Raw genomic sequence first — 24,406 nt, 5'->3', positions numbered from 1 at the left:
AATAAACTATCAAATGGGGCCAGATTGTTCAACAGGCAGACGAGACAATTTATGGAAATAGCAATGTTTAAAGTCACAGATCCTATTTTCAACCTGTGAAAATCGACATGAAGTTTGGTTAATCAACAAACCTGTAACACATCTGGATAAAGTTACAACAGTCTATAATGTTCAAACCACGAAATGCCATCTACAAAGATACTAGGGCTCATCAGACCTGTCAACCCTCCCGGATTCCGCGGGAGTCTCCCGGTATTTGATCAAATCTCCTTTCCCCTGTGCCGCACCACCGTTCCTCATTATAGTAGAAATTTAATATTAATTTATAAGATTTATATAAATTTGTCTTTGGTACTTAGGTACACTAACCACAAATGATAATGTAACGCAACCAGTAAGGCTGTAAGTGTAATACCGTAAATGTACTAATTAAATTTTTTATTTCTTGTTCATGTTCTTAACATTTTTGGATTATTATTTTTTTTTTTTAAATATGTATTAAATCATATTTAAACTTTAAAAAAAAATGTTTTTTGTTTTTGTTTTTTTAATGCCAAGATCTAAGGTTAAGAAGTATATATGACATTATAAAGTATTCATATAACTTATTGTAATAATGTTTTTTTTTAAATCTTGCGATTTTGGGTTAAATTGTGTGAATTTAAAAAATCTCCTGCTTTTTGACAAAATCTCCTGCTTTTTCAACACACACCTCCTGCTTTCTCTTGACTAAAGGTTGACAGGTCTGGGGCTCATCTCCATAACATTTACTTCTCACAGGTATATGGATTTTGTGCCATTACAATGAAAAGAAAATTAATACTTGTATTCCAACACCATGTAACATTTTAAATCTGGTGTTAAACACCTGTGTTTCAGAAAAAAACAGCCTTCATAATTTTGGATACAGTATTTATAAACTACACATCTGTACATAAGGGTTGTTTGAGAAATTGTCACATGACGGTGGGGGTGGGTGGGGGAATAAAGGTGACAAATGAGGAGGCTATAGAGATTATTTTTTGGTAGAGCATTCCATACCACTGAATAGGAATAACTAAAAGTTCTTTTTAACAGGTAACTTTTTTCATCCTGCTAAATGTTTGCAAACTACTTTGACTGGTTCTTTGCATGGCCATTCAGTTTAACCTACAACATAAAAACCAGTCCAACAAGTTTTGGCAACAAATGACTGGCTGAACTTACCCCAGGTTTGATGAGGTATAAAACTGTCAACTGACATGAGACACACCATTTTCTTGAAATAAATACAACATATTATTCTTTTCATGAACTACTGCTACACTGCATTTGTACATTATTTGTAATCTTGTATGGAAACTGATTGTCTGTACATATCTAGACTATGACAGTGGATAAAATGCAAGTTAATTTTAGATATCCTGTCTATAGCACCATATTTTCTTTACAGCACACTAAATTGTAAAAATAAAGATCCTTTATGCCCGTAATAATTAAATTTAAAATAACAAGATACAGATGAAAAAAAACCTTTCTAGTTTGAATTACTCTCACGATTAAGTTAATATGAAACAAATGGTGATGGATGAATGGATGGATGAAACAAACATGAAATGGAAGAAACAAACATGAAATGGAAGAAACAATTCAAAGATTTAGTTTTCTCATGTTTGGCACCAGATAGCAGCACTGCCAAAACACAATATGGGTAATATAGGAGTAGAACTACTTCCAATATGGTTGTAGACATGAATTTTCGAATATTAAAATAACCGAAGCTAAAATAAGCTAGGATATTTAGTAACACCAGACACATTAAAATGCTGGATTTTTCAAATCATAAAGTAACTGAATCTAAATAAGTTATGATATTTAATGACACATTAAAATGCTGAATTTGTTTTTAAACCTTAAAATTACTAAATCTAAATAAGCTAGGATATTTAATGACCCCAGGTACATTAAAATGCTGGATACTGATCCAACAATTATAACTTTCAGCAAATTGTTCTGTAACTAAATTATGTCAAGTAAAAAGTAAAAAGTAACATCACAACCAACGCTTATACAAATGGTGTATCTGGACTTAAAGCTCAAACAGTCCATGGACTTCATATTGCTTAGGTCCATATATACTTCATATTCATAATGCATTCTCATCTATTCTGAGAACCATTCATCATCTTAGACTAAAACAATGTTTTTAAACACGGACTCTAGAGGTGAATGTGCTGACCCAGTGCCTACATTTTGTAAAGTCGCACAGGGTTTTTGACGTGTGAAGTCTTTATTATGCATGACAAGTGTGATATATTATGTATCATGATATATTCTAAACAGATATATAACAAGCATTCTGAGAGTATTGCTAAAGCAATACACGTTCTCTACCGGGCAAACTAATTTTTATATCTTCTAAATTCAAGGGCCATAACTGTGTTAAAAATGGGTAATTTGTCATGAAAGTCAAACTTGATCTGTAACAGTACATAATGAAGCTTGAGGCATTGCAAAGTACAATAATGGAAAACAAATTTTAATCTCATAAGTTCAAGGGCCATAACTCTGTGAAAAATAAGTAATTTTCCATGAAAGTCACTTGATCTGTAACAGAACATGATAAAGCTATACACAAAATTTCACAAAAAAATGACATTTTATCTTCAGTATATATAAAAAACACAACATTTTATCTTCAGTTTTCATGAAAAACGTAACATTTTGTCTTCAGTTTACATAAAAAACCCAGCATTTTTCTAAACCTTATATAAAAAACTACATTTTGTCTTAAATTTACATGGCATCGAAATGGAATCTTTGAGCTTCTTCAAGTTTTTCTTTTTTGTCTTCCACCTGTGAACGAAAATAAGATACTTAGTATATATGATATTTTTTAACATCTGCTTTTTCTTAACATACATGTACATCCTTTAATAAGATTTTTATATTATTTGATCAGCTTTCCAGATAGAATGCTGCCAGCTAGGTGTTGCCCATTAACCAAAGTTTGATATTATAGTTAAAGGGACTGTTCTGAGTTAGCTGCTATTGTATCATGTTCCCAACTAGTAGAGCCTTTATAACAACTAGTAGGGGTGGGATTTAGCTCAGTTGGTAGAGTGCTCGCGTGAGGTGCTTGCATTGCAGGATCATACCACTTCTATTCGGCTGATTGGGTCTTTTCTCATTCCAACCAATGCACCACAACTGGTCAAAGGTATGTGCTTTCCTGTCTGTGGGAAAGTGCATGTAAAAGATCCCTTGATGCATTAGGAAAAATGTAGCAGGTTTCCTCTGATGACTATGAGTCAGAATTACCAAATGTTTGACATCCAATAGCCGATGATTAGTTAATCAATGTGCTCTAGTGGTGTCATTAAACAAAACAAACTTTATATTTACAACTACTATTACCTATATAATATGTATTTAATTTTTAGAATATTGCTGTCTATAATTATATTCTTTGGTTGTCCTATTGTTTGTAATAGTCTAAACTAGATTTATTCCCCCCTAATACTTTCGTATGTATGAAAACATATATTCTAAGAAATATATGAAGTTTTAGCTACTACACACATTAGGATGATCAGAAACACTGGATAGTTTAAGAAAAGTTTATTTTGTTTAACGACACCACTAGAACACATTTATTTAAAGTGTTATTTTTGGCATTAAAAGACGTTATCAATTAAAAACGTCTTATAATGGCAGCAAACTCAAGACACTCTCTTTAATTCTGATGGTAACCATGCGATAAACATCCATAGGTGCAACAATAAACCATGGATCATGGACTTATAGTTTGTGACAAACTGATCTAAATGTGAAACATTAAACAGTAAGGCAAAAGTTGACGCCATCACCACCGCCACTGTTGGAAAAGTAATACCTACATCTCGCCTTTTTATTTCATAACTACGAGACAAAAAGCCAAACAAACTTCCTACCCTCTCCCTCCAGTGTAGCAGTCCTATGATAGCCGCAATGAAGCCACAGGTTCCCAGCAGAGCAGAACCCGTCAACAGCACCAGGCGAGATGGAGTTGTAAACAATTTGTTTTTCCACCTGAAAAATAACGTGTTACCTGTTTGTAGTCATGAAACAGTCAAGCATGTTATATGGCATGGAGAGCTCCAACCCAGAGTATGTTTAAATGACTCAATAGGCAGGTGTAAGGAAACTGCGCCAACGTAACTCTCAAAAACACTAACAAATGACCTTTAATCTACGATCCTGGACGGACAGTCCTGGTAACCGAGGTGTGTGCCCAGGACAGCGTGCTTAAACTTTAATTGGATATAAGCATAAAAATAATGTTAAAATGAAAATTATTTATCATTATTACAAGTTAACAAACCTGCTATGATGATACAGAGGATATGGTACAGTAATCAACTGAGAGTTAACGAACCTGCCAAGATGTAGGAGAGAGTACAATAATTAACTGAGAGTTAACAAACCTGTCAGGATGTAGGATGGGGTACAATAATTAACTGAGAGTCAACGAACCTGTCAGGATGTAAGATGGAGTACAATAATTAACTGAGAATTAACGAACCTGTCAGGATGTAGGATGGGGTACAATAATTAACTGAGAATTAACAAACATGTCAGGATGTAGGATGGGATACAATAATTAACTGAGAGTTAACGAACCTGTCAGGATGTAGGATGGGGTACAATAATTAACTGAGAGTCAACAAACCTGTCAGGATATAGGATGGGGTACAATAATTAACTGAGATTTAACGAACCTGTCAGGATGTAGGATGGGGAACAATAATTAATTGAGAGTTAACGAACCTGTCAGGATGTAGGATGGGGTACACAAATTAACTGAGATTTAACGAACCTGTCAGGATGTAGGATGGGGTACAATAATTAACTGAGAGTCAACAAACCTGTCAGGATATAGGATGGGGTACAATAATTAACTGAGAGTCAACAAACCTGTCAGGATGTAGGATGGGGAACAATAATTAATTGAGAGTTAACGAACCTGTCAGGATGTAGGATGGGGTACAATAATTAACTGAGATTTAACGAACCTGTCAGGATGTAGGATGGGATGTGAGAGTCAACGATGGGGTACAATAATTAACTGAGAGTTAACAAACCTGTCAAGATGTAGGATGGGGTGCAATAATGAGCTGAGAGTTAACGAACCTGTCAGGATGTAGGATGGGGAACAATGATTAACTGAGATTTAACGAACCTGTCAGGATGTAGGATGGGGTACAATAATTAACTGAGATTTAACGAACCTGTCAGGATGTAGGAGAGAGTACAATAATAAAGTGAGAGTTAAAGAACCTGTCAGGATGTAGGAGAGAGTACAATAATGAACTGAGAGTTAACAAACCTGCCAAGATGTAGGAGAGAGTACAATAATGAACTGAGAGTCAACGAACCTGTCAGGATGATCAGGAGGAAATGTTACAATAATTAACTGAGAGTTAACAAACCTGTCAAGATGTAGGGTGGGGTGCAATAATGAGCTAAGAGTTAACGAACCTGTCAGGATGTAGGATGGGGAACAATAATTAACTGAGAGTCAACGAACCTGTCAGGATGTAGGATGGGGAACAATAATTAACTGAGAGTCAACGAACCTGTCAGGATGTAGGATGGGGAACAATAATTAACTGAGAGTCAACGAACCTGTCAGGATGTAGGATGGGGAACAATAATTAACTGAGAGTCAACGAACCTGTCAGGATGTAGGATGGGGAACAATAATTAACTGAGATTTAATGGACCTGTCAGGACGTAGGATAGGCTACAATAATGAACCGAGAGTTAACGAACCTGTCAGGATGATCAGGAGGAAACGGTACAATAATTAGCTGAGAGTTAACGAACCTGTCAGGATGATCAGGAGGAAACGGTACAATAATTAGCTGAGAGTTAACGAACCTGTCAGGATGATCAGGAGGAAACGGTACAATAATTAACTGAGAGTTAACAAACCTGTCAAGATGTAGGATGGGGTGCAATAATGAGCTGAGAGTTAACGAACCTGTCAGGATGTAGGATGGGGAACAATAATTAACTGAGAGTCAACGAACCTGTCAGGATGTAGGATGGGGAACAATAATTAACTGAGATTTAATGGACCTGTCAGGACGTAGGATAGGCTACAATAATGAACTGAGAGTTAACGAACCTGTCAGGATGATCAGGAGGAAACGGTACAATAATTAGCTGAGAGTTAACGAACCTGTCAGGATGATCAGGTACAATAATTAACTGAGAGTTAACAAACCAGTCAAGATGTAGGATGGGGTGCAATAATTAGCTGAGAGTTAACGAACCTGTTAGGATGATCAGGAGGAAACGGTACAATAATTAGCTGAGAGTTAGGGATGACAGACGTCCATTGCTTATGCCGTGGTTCCTAAAACAGAAATAAATGATATGTAAACATCCGCAATGCCCACCCTGCTACTCTGAAACTTGAGAGACCCCCCCAATTTTTTTTTTACTGGGAACAAAAAAGTTTAGTTTACTTACAATTTTTAAAACCCCAATTAAAAGTACAATATATTTTGAATACCAGACTTTTAGATGGCTGGATAACAACATTTAGTCAGTATAGAGATTGAGGGGAAACACACTTCCACCATATACCTGTAGGTTACTCCTATTGATAAAGAACCAAGGGATCTTTAATATATAGAGGATTTGACACAAGTGTTTTTTAATATGGAAAATATCAACCTAGTCTATGTTGATTAATATTTGTCGAGCCTCTGCTGAGAATAATACTGATTAACTAGACAAAGAAAGTTGATATTTCACACATTGAAGTACACCAGTAGCGAATTCTATTTATCCTATATCATTTTAATTATATATTTAGTAAATCACAGTTCTAAAGTTGCTTTCATCGGTAATATGACGTCATCAAGACTGGCACAAAAGTAATTTGACATCATGCACTTTAACTAAATTTTATCAAAATGTTACGTTCAGATCTAAAGGTCTTGTTGGCTTGTAAACAAATGACCTATTGATAGCAAAAAACAAACATTAACTGGGTTAATACATACAAATATCAAATGGGTTTATGGCATGGACATTATGGCTAAGTTAGAGGATAAATTCATTGTACTTCCCAATAGGCATCTCATTCCAGCCAGTGCACCACGACTGGCATATAAAATGCCATGGTATGTTCAACCCTGTCTGTTGGATGGTGCATATAAAAGATCCCTTGATGCTAATCGAAAAGAGTAGCCCATGAAGTTGGGACAGCGGGTTTCCTCTCTCAATATCTGACGCCATATAACTGTAAATAAAATGTGTTGAGTGCATCGTTAAATAAAACATTTCCTTCCTTCCTTTGCAATAGACAGTACATATGGCCCTAGTTGTACCTGTTGTCGGGGACTGGCTGGAATAAAATAGCAACCTACATTCACCAAGAGCTCTTGATCCTATGACCCATTGCCCATCAGGCAAATGCTCTACCTAAATCCAAACCCAATGTTATGTAACAGAGAGTTACCTTTCCTGGGGGGTAGGGTATACCAACATCCACGGTGTCCACAAAGTTTGGTGTCTGCCCGAGTCCAAACAAGATAAACGGCAGCTGCAGCGAGAAGTAGGCAGACTTGGTGAGTTGAGATGCTGAAATAAATTTTACAAAAATAATAATGTTAAAGTTTACTTTGTTTAATGACACCACTAGAGCACACTGACTTATCAATCATCATCTATTGTAAGTAGTGTTGACAATCAGTTGGAATTTAATCATCGGTTATAATTAGTTTGCACCAACCAATCAACTTTTGATTATACAATCAGTTAGAATTACATGAACATAAGAAGGATTTGAATTATAAGGACCAAGAACTTATTGTCATATTCTTTAAGATATATCATACAAATTGCTAATTTTACCGTTAATTACTTTTTTCTTCTTTATCTACACATGAAAACAAACACCAAACCAAACATGTTTGCATCAATTTTATTGTATAAATGGGAGGAACAATTATAGGTAATATTTTCTGTGACAATTACAGGAAGGAAATGTTTTATTTAACGATGCACTCAACATATTTCATTTATGATTATATGGTTAAGGACCATACACAGATATTGAGAGAGGAAACCCGCTGTTGCCACTTCATGGGCTACTCTTTTTGATTAGCAGCAAGGGATCTTTTATATGCAACAGCCCACAGACAGGATAGTACATACCACAGCCTTTGTTACACCAGTTGTGGAGCACTGGGTATGAATGAGAAATAGCCCAATGGGCCCACCGACGGGAATCGATCCTAGATTGATTGCGCATCAGGCAAGCGCTGTACCACTGAGCTACATCCTGCCCCATCAATTGACATCAGTAGAGCCCAACGGATCAATTTTCAATGACCATGGATCACAAATAGGATGTCAAACGGTTGATACTTTCGACATACATTCTAAAAAGAAACATGCTACATTTTCCCCTTAGTAGCAATGGATCTTTTCATAAACACTTTTCCATGGACAGGACAACACATACCAGGGTCTTTGATATACCATTTGTGGAGCACTTGTTGGGGCAGACAAAAATCCAACTAGAGAATGGGTTCACTGTTGGATATTTGATCCTTTGTCAGACTTGGAAATCCAACATCCAAACTATTAAGCAACTGACCCACACACACTATAAAATAATCCTTGCTAACGATATCAAGTAGAAAGGTACCTATACTAATCTGTGGGTCTCCGTTGGGTTTGGTCGTATGAATCTTCACAGTAGGACCGATCTGGTTCACTCCAAAAGGCTGCAATGAAAACTTAAATAAATATCTTGTCAAATACTAGTATACGAACACACAAAAATGACAAATATTTTTTAAATAAAAGAAAATAGTTTCATCTGGGCAAAAATGTATCCAATTTAATTTTTTCTAGTACCACTGTTTTAAGTAGCCTTGTGCTTGAAACATATACGGGGTACCTGTAAAAAAAAGTACTCAAATTTTGTGCGGAACTAGGGCAGTCATAGACGCTACCCATTATCTAAAAAATTAGCAGCTTGACCCCCAATTTTTTCTGATCCACTTTAAGGGTGAAGGGAGGTAGTATTTATATCTGTGGCATTTATGTCAATTGATACGCTGCAGTAAGGAGTTTTAGCCACAAATGTTACTATTGTCGTCTATGGGATTTGATTTGGTAGTATACACCCTGTAATTGTAGAATTTAGTATTGCACTTTACCTTGTGGTTATTTGAACAGTTATTCCAACACCGACCACTGACAACTGAAAGAAGAGATATATCATATTATCCAAACGAGAGATATATTGTGTAACATATCCTGTAACATACTCACAATATCCATGTCATAAACACATCTCACATTTCGGTGTATCTTTACCAGCGGCAAGAGCATAATGTTTTCACAAGATTTAGTTAAAGTGTCACACTACAATTGTGCTAATTGTAATGACGTTATATTACCGAAGAAGGTGACTTTAGAACTGTAATTCACTAAATATTGAATTAAAATGTTATTTTAGAATGCTTTTATGACTTTTCTGTGAGCAGCCAGGGATCTTTTATAAGTACAGGAAGGAAGGAAATGTTTTATTTAATGACGCACTCAACACATTTTATTTATGGTTATATGGTGTCAGACATATGGTTAAGGACCACACAGATATAAAGAGGAAACCCACTGTCGCCACTTTATGGGCTACTCTTTTCGATGAGCAGAAAGGGATCTTTTATATGCACCATCCTACAGACGGGGATTGATCCCAGACCGACTGCACATCAAGCGAACTCTTTATCACTGGGCTACGTCTTGCCTGCTTTTATAAGTACAGTGAAACCTGTCTACACCAGACCCTGAACAAACATAAATTATGTCAAAACCGGCCAAATTTCATGGTCTCTATTCTAAAATGCGACCCTCTAAACACCGATCCTATCTAAATGGCATAAATATTAGGTCCTCGACATGATGTGTGTGTGTGTGTGTGTGTGTGCTATAGGTCAGAAGTCAGGTTATATATAAAACGGAATATTAATAATGGTGCCTCCTGTCTCTCCAATGTGATCAATTCTCGAACAGGCTAGAGGATATACATCAGCTATGAAATGAACCAACCTGTGATCTTCTCAAAACAAGCATCGTCGGTAAACGTTTGCTTCAAGGCACGCAGATCCGAGTCCTTTGCCGTCAGTGAACTTATAACAATATCGAGAATACCCTGCAAAACAAGTCGACACAGACCTATAAATATATCATATCTAAGAGTTGTAAGACTGACATCCAAACACATCAAAACAGAGCTATAAACTTGTCACATCTAAGATTAATGTCAAAGCGAGTAAACAAAACCCCATAAACTTGTCACATCTAACACGGACTTCAAAACAAGTCAATATAAATCTCTAAACTTGTCACATCTAAGACTGATGTAAAAACAAATCAATATAAATCTCTAAATTTGTCACATCTAACACTGACGTCAAAACAAGTCAACATAAATCTCTAAACTTGTCACATCTAACACTGATGTCAAAACAAGTTAATATAAATTTCTAAACTTGTTACATCTAAGATTGACGTCAAAATAAGTCAATATAAATCTCTAAACTTGTCACATCTAAGATTGATGTCAAAACAAGTCAACACATACCTATAAACCTGTCACATCTAAGTTTGGGACAGGGGGTGTATATACTCGTAACAGAGGGAACACTATTTCATGTGAACCATTGTTCCAATCACATATCGGTTACACATCTTTAAATTGACATGAACTGCCAGTGGGTTACGTGATATTGACAGTTATTTTATCATAGAAACTGTTCATCAGTATGTTGCATTAAAATATTTATATTTTACATTAATTTTATGCTTCTTAAACTAACAGTATCTGCAGGACATAGTGTCATTAAAATGCAAAGTCAATGCAAAATTTAGGTAACGGATTAGACTACACAAATATAATTCACATACCTAAACAATTAGTCACCTATGTCAAATTCATTTGGACTACACAAATATAATTCACATACCCAGGGCTTGACCTTAGTAGTGGCCCGGAGTGTTTTAGCTACCAATTTATCACTTGGGCTACCAGATGTCTGAACACGGTAGTCTGCTGAGCTACTAATTTTTTGGGGGCACATCCAGTTCCTTCGCAATCAACAAGATGCTTAAACACCTCAAACAACATGTTTTAATAAAAATAAATGATTTTGCTTTTTTCTGTTTTAACATTTTTGAAATTAAAATTATGGGGATACCAATTTTTAATGAGGGCTACCAGATTTCATAACCTAAAAATGTTACGGTCAAGGCCTGCATGCCTGAACAATTGGTTACCTGTGTAAAAGTCTTGCAAGACTCGATTCCGTTCACAGGACTCGAGAACCTGTGCAAGGAAGAGCACTCTTATTTCATTATATTGTTTTAACGTCATTTTGCCATATATTTGTCTCCAATTACATTATAGGGCCATGAGACATGGAGGGAACACAAAAGTCAAATGTGTTAAATGCAATACAATGGCATTATTTGGTATCCATGTTCAGAGCTGCAATTAAGATGCATAATGCTAGTTTACTTAATTCCCTAGTCTCATTACCATCTAGTGTAAGTGTTGGATACTCGGGTCCGGGTCGAGTTTGACCCAAGAGTACTCGAGTCCAATATTTTGGACTCGTGGAGTTCCTGTCCTATACCACGACCCCATTTGATCTGCACCTGAAATGTGTATTTAAAATCACAGGCAGCTAAAAAAGCACACTTACATTTTCTGTTAAATCAAAGAATGCAGGTACAAGGTATTTATTGGACGCTGGAAGCACTGGGTTTTTCACATCTACACGGAAAGTCCTCGGGAAGCCACCGCATTCTGAACCGCAGTCAACATTGTTCATCACAAAGGCACTGTAGGTGATATTTCTGAAAAACACGTGCAAACTGCTGTAAAAGCATGGACGCTGATTTACAAAAGCCACCCACAAAATATTGCCCAAAACAATATATACCGGGGGTACATTTACTTTGTCCAGAAAAGTATTTTATCTTGCTAATATAAGCTGTTTTATATTATAAACAGAAATTCAACGATAACCATTTTTTTTTAATTAAAAAAAACATTTGAAGACAATATACGTTACCCAGTAAAATGAAAAAAAGAAGAATATATATTAAATAACTTATCTAGTTATTCAACATTTACGTTTTAAATACAAATTCAAAATAGACCAGCAAATTGTATTTTGTTTTAAAGATAACATAGGCCTACATTACTTAGTATAGCAATGATTTAACTTTTTAATGCAGAAAAATTGTCAGTATTTTTAATCCTGAATAATTACCCGTCATTGTTGGAGTAAAGCACTGTTAAGGCATCGGGGAAGGAGTTGAGATTAAAGTCACCGAGACATAGAGTGGGTGATATTTCCAGCCATGAATGAGGACTTCTGTTCGGAGGTACGAAGTTCCACTTCGTCTTGTCGTCTTGAAGAGCTAGACTGAGGTTGTACCACTAGCAAATACAAATAATATACAGTAACATAATTAACATTTTATATTAAGTCTAAATGGACAAAATATATTTATAATAAAACAGTTAAAGATGATTTGGACAACTTTATTTATTTTTAATTTGACAAAGTTTATTTCATAATATAACAGCCAACATATTATTTGGACAACCTTTTGTGTTTTAATTTTCTACTAGTGTTAGTAGATGCATATGTTAAACAACTTTTATCCTGTAACCACCATTTATATTGACAGAATATGATAACGGTTAAAGCATGTGACGTCATTCATGTGACATCACACACATAGCCCACATTACAAAATCACTCATTTGACCTCTAGGTCATCGTACAATGTGGCTGAAATAAAAGAAATAAAAACTTTTCCCCTTAATTTATGGTCTGCAGGATTAGAATAATAACTAATTAATAACGTCGGATATCTGCTTTATCCTGTTCAGGCTGAATGAGAAATTCCCATTCTTACCTTCACAGGATAAAGCAGATATCTGACGTCATCAACTAGTTATTCTCTATCTATTGGTGCATCATAAATTGTACAAAAATTTCAAAATAACACTGTCACTGTCTTCAAGTGACAGATAAAACAAAAACAAATGAAATGGACCACACTAAATGAAAAACCCCCAAGTTATGACTGCTAAAACAGATGTTGTTCTAAAAATGGAAATCCATTTTAAAATGGAAAATGAATTGTGCAGGTGTCAGCAAGAATTTACCTTGTCGTGTGACCAGACATAGATGACACTCTGTGTACAGGCTTCGTCCACACACGCAGGAAGAACAATATCCACTGACAGGTTACCCTCTGAAACACAAACATATTTCTCTTGATAATAATCACTTGAGACATGGTCAGGAGGACAAGCGATCGATCGCGACTGATCTACTCACTAGACTGGTTTTCTGCACCTAACAGTAAATGAATGTGATATGATAGAAGATGATGGTACCAGTCAAACTGCACACGAACTCTCAGCCTCATGAACATGCCACTGGCTGCAGTCAAGGAAGAAAGGAAATGTTTTATTTAATGACGCACTCAACACATTTTATTTACAGTTATATGACATCGTGGCTGCAACCAGTTCATTGGCAGACCCAGGAGGAGTTCACAGGGGTCATGTGAGTCCCCCCCCCCACCCATGCTCCTGAGAGGGCCCTTTTCAATTACTTAAAAATAAATAAAAAATACTTCTCTCATAATCTTTATTTAAAGATTTCTTCGAGAAGCATGCCTCCGAACCCACTCCTGCATATCCTATTCCCTTTGGGAACTTCATTGATTTACCAATGGCAAGCTCAAGTTGCTCTATTTACAATTTCGTGATCCCCCTTTACAAAATTGTGGATCCACCACTATGAGTGTATGATGGTTGACTTATTAACATCAGATGAATTTAGACTCGCCCATATCAGTGTATGGTGGTTGACTTATTAACATCAGATGAATTTAGACTCACCCATATCAGTGTATGATGGCTGACTTATTAACATCAGATGAATTTAGACTCACCCATATCAGTGTATGATGGTTGACATATCAACATCAGATGAATTTAGACTCACCCATATCAGTGTATTATGGTTGACTTATTAACATCAGATGAATTTAAACTCACCCATATCGGTGTATGATGGCTGACTTATTAACATCAGATGAATTTAGACTCACCCATATCAGTGTATTATGGTTGACTTATCAACATCAGATGAATTTAAACTCACCCATATCAGTGGATGATGGTTGACTCATCAACATCAGATGAATTTAGACTCACCCATATCAGTGTATGATGGTTGACTAATCAACATCAGATGAATTTAGACTCACCCATATCAGTGTATGATGGTTGACCAGGAAACTTGGCCCCTGCTGGACCTGGTATGGTCTTGTTCCATGTGAGTACACCATTCTGAAAATGTTTACAATAAACTTCAAAACCCATTTCTTTTTAGTGAAACCCATTATATTATATCCATGTATGTTTTAAATCTAACACACAAATATAAAATAGGTTACGCAGAATCAGATTTACACGAGTGACGAACAAAACAATCGGTGTCACTGTTTTCAGAGACCTGTTACGTGTGGGTTTCTATTTTTATGTAACTATTGACTGTCCCCTTTAACAACACACACATTAATTATATGACAGGAACTTGATAAAAATACTGAGTGTCAAATTTTTCCTAATGCAGCAAGGGATCTTTTAGATGCACTTTCCCACAGACAGGAAAGCACATACCACGGCCTTTGACCAGTTGTGGTGCACTGGTTAGAACGAGAAAAAACAGTTGAATGAATCCACCGAAGTGGTTTGACCCTGCACTGTTGATATTCAAACATATTTGAAAAGTTCTAAAGCTACCACCTCAATTTACAAAAGTACGCCATTTGTTTCTCAAGTTATTTTATGTAATAAAATTTATCTTATCTTATGCTTATGAAACAGTAGATCTAGCGGTTTTCCTCTGATGACTACGAGCCAGAATTACCAAATGTTTGACATCAAATAGCCAATGATTAATTAATCAATGCGCTCTAGTGGTGTTGTTAAACAAAACAAACTTTTTCATAATATTATTAGATACAAATTAATAAAAAAAAGTTTGATTTCTGGAAACTTTGTACAAGAATATTAACTTGGAAATGTCAACAGTGTACATGTATTTAGTAAAATTACATGTATTAGTAATAGAAATAACAATGTTTCATTAGTTCACCGGACAAGTACATCTTAAAATCTACTTGTCCACCAATATTTTCACTTTCCAAATACAAGGATGTGAGAGGGGCTGGAACAAAAAAGCTTATTGCGGCCGAGGTCCAAGAAATTGTTGTTTGCAACACCTGGAACTGCCAAAAATTGCCTTCAATGCTAACAAATCTAAACTGGTTATAACTTATAATATAAGACACACATCATAAACTTGAAACAGTGAAAACATGCAAATGAACCTTGTGTGGTCAACAGTATTGGACATCATGTTGTTGTTTTTTTGGACGAAATGGAAAAGTGCATTTACACATTTCCACGTAGCTCTCACATCCGTGCAAATAAGTTATTAAAACATTCAAGAGTAATGTGGGTATGTTCCTACAAAAATATGACACTGTTTTGCACATGCCCAGTGAATAACCATTTTTGTCCGAGTGGATTTTCACTTGCAAGGACAAATACTTATTTTGAAATACTTTTTATAAATCACAAAATGAAAAATGACCAAAATGTGGATATTTGTTAAAATTATTCTTAAAAACTTCACACTTACAACATTATACCAAAATTCAAACTGAAGTTGGCCATCTTGTACTGATGCAACACATAAATCTGAAATAAAATAAGATATTAGTCAAACATGTTGATCAGTGCCAAATATGGGACAAACTAAACGGGCTTCTGTGTATAATAATTAAAGGGACATTCCTGAGTTTGTTGCATGGTAAGATGTTTCCAACTAATAAAATATTTCTATGATTAAACCTACATATAAATATATTTTTATGCATAAAATATCAATGTATGTATATTAAATGTGTTTCTGGTTGTCTTAATATTTGTAAGAAGCCCAAACTGAATTTTGTCTACAAATTATTTTATACGTACGAAAAAATATATTTTAAGAAATAAATTGAAATTTAACCTAGTACAAATATTAGAACGATCAGAAACATGTTTAATATACAGCCACTAATATTTTATGCATAAAAATCTATTTGATATGTAATTACAATCGTTAAAAAGTCTCTGTTAGTCGATAACATCTTACAAACTGCAGCAAACTCAGGAATGTCCCTTTAATATACAAACTTGTATTCTCCAGAAATTATAGCATGTAATATTTATTGAAAATATATTTTGTTGTTAATGAACATTTTAGCATTTGTTTAGAAATGCATAAAAAGGTCATCCCTACCTCCATTTCAAAATAATAGAAAATATAATGTCATGTCTTCTAAACTAAACTTAAAGATGATTACCAGTAAACAATTAAAAAAATGTAACAGAGTTGTATATATGTATTCCTAGTCAGGGATTTCCTGCAGGGCAAAATCTAAAAAAATTCTATACCCTCAAATTTTTCTGAGGATGCATATCCATACCAACACTGTCTTTAGAGAGATTAAAAAACAGTTTGAACATTCACGTATGCTTTGCAAAGCACCAGAGACATGTGACATTGAAACAATCTTCTACATTCATATATCAGTAAATATGCAACATAGAATTGCTTTTCTGTGATCATGAAGGGAAAAAAATGGACAGAACAGTAGCTCTTCATAACCTTGAAAAAAAATCACTAGTAGAAACAGTGCTAGTCCTCTCCTCCCACAAAGTGTTGAATAGCCTTCTTCTTACCAAAATCAATCACATTTGTATGTAACTCTCTCACCACTATAACATTTTCTCTGACAGTCCAGTATATACTATTCCACCCCTAATCCTCCCCCCACCCCCAGCAACATACCTGATGTCAAATCTCCATTTAGGTCGACAAAGGCACTGGACTGTGGAATTTTCAAGGGAGATAACTCTTGTGATGTTCCATTAAGAACACGTTTCAGTGTGTAATTTCGGCGTTCACTAAGAAAACATAAAAATAAAAATAAAGAAATTATTTTTAACATCATCCACAAATATTATTTAATTAATGATTATTAAAATATTATTAGTATCAAACATAAATCAGGGGCAAACAAAGAGATCTGGTTCTGTCCAAACTCATCAATTTCTGATTAACAAGTCTTAATGATTAGCAAATTCTGAAAAATATGCAAAGAAAACAATGTTATTTATTTATTCAAACAGTATAGTTTTGAATCTGTTACATACATGTATGTTTGCCACAAAAAGCTATATTTAAAACAAACAAAAGCAAAATAGTTGACTACCCTCATTTTCGCAAATAGTGGACAGAGCCAGTTCTGGTTCTCTGCCCGTAATAATATCACATGACAGTTGTGAAATGTCCTCTTCTACAAGGAAAGAAACTTTTTATATTGATAATGATCATTATGATTCATATATACTTACCTTTGTATGACACCCAATAGCAGACGTGTATTTTTGTGCTGGGGTGTCATTAAAGATTCATTTGTTGAGTGCATCATTAAAGAAAACATTTCCTTCTTTAAACATTTATTCATTCATTCCCAATAGCCAATGTATTTTTTGTGCATGCATGTTGTTACACATTAATTAACTAATTCATTCATCCCACCCACATTACCATCCTATACAGAGCTCGAACTCAAGAATTTATTACTTACAACAATTTTGAATATTGTTTTGTTTTGAGCCTACCAAAAGCAATTTTAAACTAGTAACTGTTGCAATAAATAAAATCAAAATTAAAAATACAAAAATTATCCCTTCAAATGAGGGCAATAATTCTTATTCAATGGCAAAAAACTGCCATTAATAAAGACTGACCTAGAGCACTTCATGCCAACATTTTAAAGGTCAGGGCTATGTCAAAGTTGAAACGACAATATTTGGTTATTTTCACATTTATTTGTAATAAATAACAACAAATTAATTGACTCCATGCATAATCTTTCCATAATAAACTATAATAATAATGTTATAAAGTCTTGCACTGGAAGACAAGAGGGGTTTCGCGAATAATGTGTTCTAAATATAGGATGGCCACCATATCTTTGTTTCTTTGTCAGTTGACCACAAACAATTCTGGGTACACTTAGTGTGTTGAGTGTGTATGCATAAAACAGTGAGACTGGCCTCAGTGGCGTCGTGGTTAGGCCATCGGTCTACAGGCTGGTAGGTACTGGGTTCGGATCCCAGTCGAGGCATGGGATTTTTAATCCAGATACTGACTCCAAACCCTGAGTGAGTGCTCCGCAAGGCTCAATGGGTAGGTGTAAACCACTTGCACTGACCAGTGATCCATAACTGGTTCAACAAAGGCCATGGTTTGCGCTATCCTGCTTGTGGGAAGCGCAAATAAAAGATCCCTTGCTGCTAATCGGAAAGAGTAACCCATGTAGTGGGGACAGCGGGTTTCCTCTCAAAATCTGTGAGGTCCTTAACCATATGTCTGACAACATATAACCGTAAATAAAATGTGTTGAGTGTGTCGTTAAATAAAACATTTCTTTCTTTCAAAACAGTGACGTCCCTAGTTAAGGCATGTAACACACTCTCAAGATTCCCCCCTAAAATAAAAAATATTCTACTAGAAAATGGAATTATCTACTTGTATTTTTTATAGTGTATATAACTGAAGGTATAAACTTTATGTTGCAAAGTACAAATTAATAAATATTTTGGCGGGAACCACCATTATTGCAACTCTGACATAGCACCTTTACATTTGAGTCCTGCCATGTGATAAAATCTGGATCAGTCCTACATGTAAATAAATCAAATAAAAATTCTATTTTGTCCATGACTGATCCAATGTACTCACTTAAATATCCAGAAAAAGCGCTGAGGTTTGTTTTCAACTAGCATTTCACCAAACAGATCTGGAATCATGTCTCCATTTTCACTGGAAGAGAAATATCAATGAAAGTACAAACATTAAATAAAGCCCACGTTAAAAACAACACTAAATAATACAAAAATGAAAAACATACCATTAAATACAGCCACCCACAAAAGCATAACACTGAAATGGATTGATAAAGGCCTACATAATAAACAAAACAATAAACAAAGCCAACATTAAAACATAACACAAAAATAAAGACAATATTAAAAACATTTATTTATACCTAACAAACTTTATAAAACCCAATGTCAACAGCAGTAGCTCAATCAGATGAGCGCTCTACCGACTGACTGAGCTAGATCTCACCCCTCACCGCTATAAAAACTTAATGTGATTAGTGTGAGAGTGATTATGAATAAAAAACCCCACAAAAAATACTGTCAAACAAATAATATGTGTCATTTTAGGTTAGCATGTATCCAACAGGCAACTCCAGCCAGTGCACCACGACTGGTACATCAAAGGCTGTGGTATGTGCTATCCTGTCTGTGCGATGGTGCATATAAAAGACCCCTTGCTGCTAATCGAAAAAGAGTAGCCCATGAAGTGGCGACAGCGGGTTTCCTTTCTCAATAGCTGTGTGGTCCTTAACCATATGTCCGATGCCATATAACCGTAAATAAAATGTGTTGAGTGCGTCGTTAAATAAAACATTTCCTTCTTTCCAATAGGCAAACACAGGAATTAGTATGTACACCACCACGACTGGTATATCATAGGCCGTGGTATGTGCTATCCTGTCTGTGGCATGGAGCACATAAAATATCATTTGATACTAATGGAAAAATGTAACAGGTTTCCTCTCTAGACTAAATGTCAAAATGACCTAATGTTGTAGCCAATAGCCAATGATTAATAATGAATGTGCTCTAGTGGTGTCGTTAAACAACAAAACATTTTTAATATGTCCACTAAATTTGGATTTTAACACAGATCTGTTGATTTATGCCCTGCTCTTCCTCATCAAATGTGTACTTGCTCCAAATTACAAATTTACTGAGTGCAATAGAAATGAACTCACTCTATCACAGCAGGTTGATCATTCAGTGTTTCATTCAGCGTCAATGGCACACCTGAAAATAAAATGAGACAATAACTGAAGGACATTCATATTTACAAAATGGACTTAAATGCATTTGACAACTTGTTTTTTTTCCACTAGTCATCAGGCATGGAGATAGTAGTTATTTACTAGCCCAACACTGAATATCACTAGCCATGGGAGTGTGGCTACCATATCTAGAAGCCCTGATACCGTATCCTATTTCTGTTTTGACTAGGGGTGTTTTGATACACCAGTGCATTACTGTATCACTATACTACTGCTCACGATATAGTGCATGATATCCTTGCTTGCGTATCGATTCCTATATGTATTTTGACCATTTACCGATTCCTACTTTAATTCTGTATCAATTTATAAACACCAATTTGTACTGAGAAACTCCTGCAATTATTTACTGCAATCAGCAATGCTGATGAGATAGCTAAGTAGGGTATCCACGAGTACTCGCACACTGGCCGAGTCTAGCAAGACTCAAATCTGTTTACAGGACTCGAGTACTTGTGCAAGGAAAAGCACTCATTTACTTTTCTGTTTTTTTAACGACACTTTGCCACATGCTTGCCATCAGTTACATTATACAGTGTAGTGTTATGAGGCATGGAGGAAAAACAAAAGTTGAATGTGTGGAATGCAATGCAATGGCATGATCTGGCATCCATGTTCAGTGCTTGAATTAAGATGAATGATGCTATTTTACTTTATTCCTTAGTGTCATTATCATCAAGTGTCGGGTACTCGGGTCCGTGTCGAGTTTGACCCTCAAGTACCGGAGTTCAATATTTTGAACATGTGAAGGCCCTATTGCTATGAAGTATTTAATTCTCTGTGGCCCTTTTTTTATTTTACTGTGGTCTATATTCGATTTGTTTTTCATGGCATGTTTGTTTTGCTGTGGAGATTTTCTTATTTGCAGGGTTTGATGATATGTACTTATTGACAAGCTATTGAAGGAAACACAGTGAAGTAGACAGAATGTGACTGTCCACGTCAATATGTCTATGAAGTATGATTTCTACATTAAAACTGTTTCTAATTAATGTTTCACTTGTCGCATGTTTATTCCTTATTTTCATACCACCTATGCTTCAGCTTCATGTTTTACAGGAAAACACTGTGATAATGTTATAATTATATGTATTGTACTGTGGGCTATTTATCATGATACATGTATTATGCATGATAGGCACCCTTATTTTATTATTTATTTTTTAAAGACTCAAAGTGAATATAAAAATACATGTATGTATATATACCTTGTACAGATGATTCACCATTTCCCCAGAAAATATGAACTGTAACAGGCGTGGACTTCTTTCCTTTGGACTTGCAGGTCACAAGAATGTCCATCTGAGAGTCCCCGTCAAAGTCCGAAGGAATAACACCGGTGATTACAGAGTCAGGAAAATGCTTTTTATCAAGCAGGGTATACTGTGTGAAATGACCATCGGTCATGTCCAAGTGCCCCAGCAGAAGCAGCAGTGAATTACCTGTAAAAGTAATAAAATGTAGGAAACAAATTATAAGCTTTTAAAAAAAGATGATATACATGTATGTACCTCCTTGTAGTCAGCTATAGATGACTAACCTTCTACCTGAGGCACCGTGCAACAGGTTCTAAACTTGTGAGAAAATAACCTCACCTCAAAACAGACCAACAGAGCGGGGCGGTATTACTATTAACATTTCAGGTTTGGTATCAGTATCAATATTTTTGGGGTAATTTACATGTACTTCGGTATTGGTGCGGTATTCACAAAAACTCAATACCCACATGTATATACTGATATATAGTCACTGTGGGTTGGTTTTGGGTTTTTTGGAGGGGGGGGGGGGGGGGGGGTATACCTGGCCCTAAACACATGCTTGCATAATGTTCATATTATTTTGTAATCCAATATCATCACAATGGTCATGTGAAAATTTGACATCCTGGATTTTTTGTGTTAAATTTCCTGCAACTTTTATTGTGAATATTATGCTAACATGCTCTTCTTGTCAGTCTGTTTGTGTTCGAGTAATGTTGTTGGATATATGTGTTTTACTTAATGGCAAGAATACGTATAAAAATCCAAACTTTCAGTATTTTGAGGTTTACTCGGTATAGATATAATACTGATACCGATTGATATATATGATATACCACCCATCTCTATTAACAACTCACCCCAGTGGCAGTGGTTGGTCGACTTGTTTCCAATCTGTATAGTCAAATAATCATAGCACTCATAACTCTTGGAAAAAATGTTTTCAATTTGTTAAGACAATAAAAGGCCGATGAGATAGCAAGTTTTGGATAACTGATTATGCTAAACTGCCTAACATTAGTGCAGCTGACAGCTAACTTGGAATTGTGCAGTGCAGGGCGCACATTAAGTCAATACTTTTCTTAAGGTGCAGGGTAAGTTGTTTTCCTCTATTTAGTTAATTTGAAATGTTTGAGTTTGTCGTCGGAAAATTTATTTTGTTAATAATGATGCAAGTACTTCAATCAGGATTTACTGAGTATGGTAGGTTATACATTTTTTGGTTTGTGTGTCCATTTGTTGACTATTTCAATTGACAAACGGTTGAAACATGATGCCACAAGTTTTGAATACCAGCTGTATATAATATAGGGTCACCGTAATGTAACCATTTTCGAACGTAGAAAGAACCACACTTGGACTAAGAATTTCAGATCAAGGGAGGATGTGTGTCATTGCTGAAGTGCCAGTTTTATAACATTAAATAAATGCATCATCCACAATATCATAATCATTGAATATGCAACACGAAATTGCCCTGGATTGGCTGGAAAACGAGTCTCTGGGATTCGTGGGAACATCTTTACTTCAAAAATATATTTCCGGGGATTATGACCCTGAAACAACCTACAGATCTCAATTCATTTGCTGTTGCTCTTTTTAGAATTTTGTGACCTCCCTTTAAAAAATCCTAGATCTGCCCCTGCTTAGACCCTGCCATCTGACCTTTAACGTTACCTTCATCAGTTAGTGAAAAAATGTCTGTCACTCGATCTCCATTGAAGTCACCAAATGCTGCTATTATGCCGTTCTTGTCCGACCCAAACACATGTCGAGTAATGTCTGAGAGCGAAAACACTGCATGATACTGGACAGCAAACAGCAGAAAGAGGCCTATTGATGTAAACATCGTTACATTTTAATTTAGTTTACGTTCAAGTCAGGCACAGATGTGTCAGAATTATATACTGGTTTTGTGTATGATGTTGCGCCTTTTACATGCAAACTACCATTAGAGTAAAGCGTGACCGATATACAGTAGATTCATGTTGTTGTTGTTTGTATTATATTCGTACATTAGTATTTTGTTCTCAAGTACACGCACCCAATTCTGTTGCGGTTTTTCTTTTTATAAAACGCGTATTTTATAATACGAGCAGCCTATCTTCAATATCTTTCATTCTTCTTTTTTATAATATGCACATCAAAGCCGATCAGTAAAAAGAGAGATAATGTAGTAGTGTTGCTAAAAAGAAAGAACATGGAGAGTGGGAGACAAACACACACACACACACACACACACACACACACACACACACACACACACACACACACACACACACACACACACACACACACACGCACACACACGCGCGCGCGCGCATCGTAATTCCAGCACTGAACATGGAAGGAAGAAAAAGAAGGAAACGTTTTATTTAACGACGCACTCAACACATTTTATTTACAGTTATATGGCGCTGAATTTGGATGTAAAATTATGCCATTATATTGCATTCCATACATTCGACTTTAGTTGTCCTTTATACCCCTATAATGGCAACATGCCGTAAAAATCTAGTAGTAATCTAGTTTATTCATAATTTCCAGATTTTGTTATTCTTTTAGTAGCAATTATTTGTAAGACAACAAACGTTCAGTGACAAATTCTGTTTTCACTATGTCGCTAGCCTATAGCCGTATAGGGTAGACATACAGAATATTTGTGAAACGTAAATAATGTTTTGAAGAGTTTGAAGAAAATATAAAAAACATAACCCGAAAGATCCCCCCCCCCCCCACATAAAACAAACAAACAAACAAATACCCCAAAGAAACAAAACCAAAACAACACCTCCCACCCCAGAAAAACCCCAATTACCGCTCCCCCACCAAAACCCCCAAACAAACCCAAAACAACACATTTTTAATGAAATTAACCTCCTAAATTAGTAGTCTTTTATAACTTGTACAAAGTATTCATTATTTGTCAAGGTGTAAACTAACTCAGCTGGTATGTAGTATTGTATGTAGTATTTTTTTTATCACACTATATGGTTTGC

General features: G+C 35.5%; 1 protein-coding gene across 1 annotated transcript; it reads right to left on the bottom strand.

Moving 5' to 3' along the window:
* Positions 1 to 626: 626 nt before the first annotated feature.
* Positions 627 to 23,298, bottom strand: LOC121388963 (T-cell immunomodulatory protein-like). The gene is made up of 17 exons (XM_041520516.1): positions 23,085 to 23,298; positions 21,357 to 21,590; positions 20,059 to 20,110; positions 18,954 to 19,034; positions 16,992 to 17,107; positions 15,795 to 15,853; positions 14,353 to 14,434; positions 13,238 to 13,326; positions 12,330 to 12,499; positions 11,757 to 11,910; positions 10,102 to 10,204; positions 9,207 to 9,250; positions 8,690 to 8,768; positions 7,496 to 7,617; positions 6,300 to 6,382; positions 3,933 to 4,050; positions 627 to 2,835 (listed from the first exon to the last, which is right to left on the bottom strand). Exons 1-17 carry the CDS (start codon positions 23,254 to 23,256, stop codon positions 2,776 to 2,778), a joined length of 1,818 nt encoding a protein of 605 aa, XP_041376450.1. The 5' UTR covers positions 23,257 to 23,298; the 3' UTR covers positions 627 to 2,775.
* Positions 23,299 to 24,406: the final 1,108 nt, after the last annotated feature.

Source organism: Gigantopelta aegis, chromosome 14 (assembly GCF_016097555.1).
Source record: "Gigantopelta aegis isolate Gae_Host chromosome 14, Gae_host_genome, whole genome shotgun sequence".
Lineage (NCBI taxonomy): Eukaryota > Metazoa > Mollusca > Gastropoda > Neomphalida > Peltospiridae > Gigantopelta > Gigantopelta aegis.
Note: the sequence above shows the minus strand (reverse complement) of the source record. Positions and strands in the feature narration are given on the sequence as shown.

Excerpts from the sequence above, each read along its gene's own strand:
- LOC121388963 (XM_041520516.1), bottom strand. The coding sequence starts at position 23,256 with ATGTTTACATCAATAGGCCTCTTTCTGCTGTTTGCTGTCCAGTATCAT. Across the intron at positions 14,435-15,794 it reads TTGAATTTTGGTATAATGTT|AATGGTGTACTCACATGGAA; the intron begins GTAAGTGTGAAG and ends AAACATTTTCAG. Across the intron at positions 13,327-14,352 it reads ACCATCATACACTGATATGG|AGGGTAACCTGTCAGTGGAT; the intron begins GTGAGTCTAAAT and ends TTTGTGTTTCAG.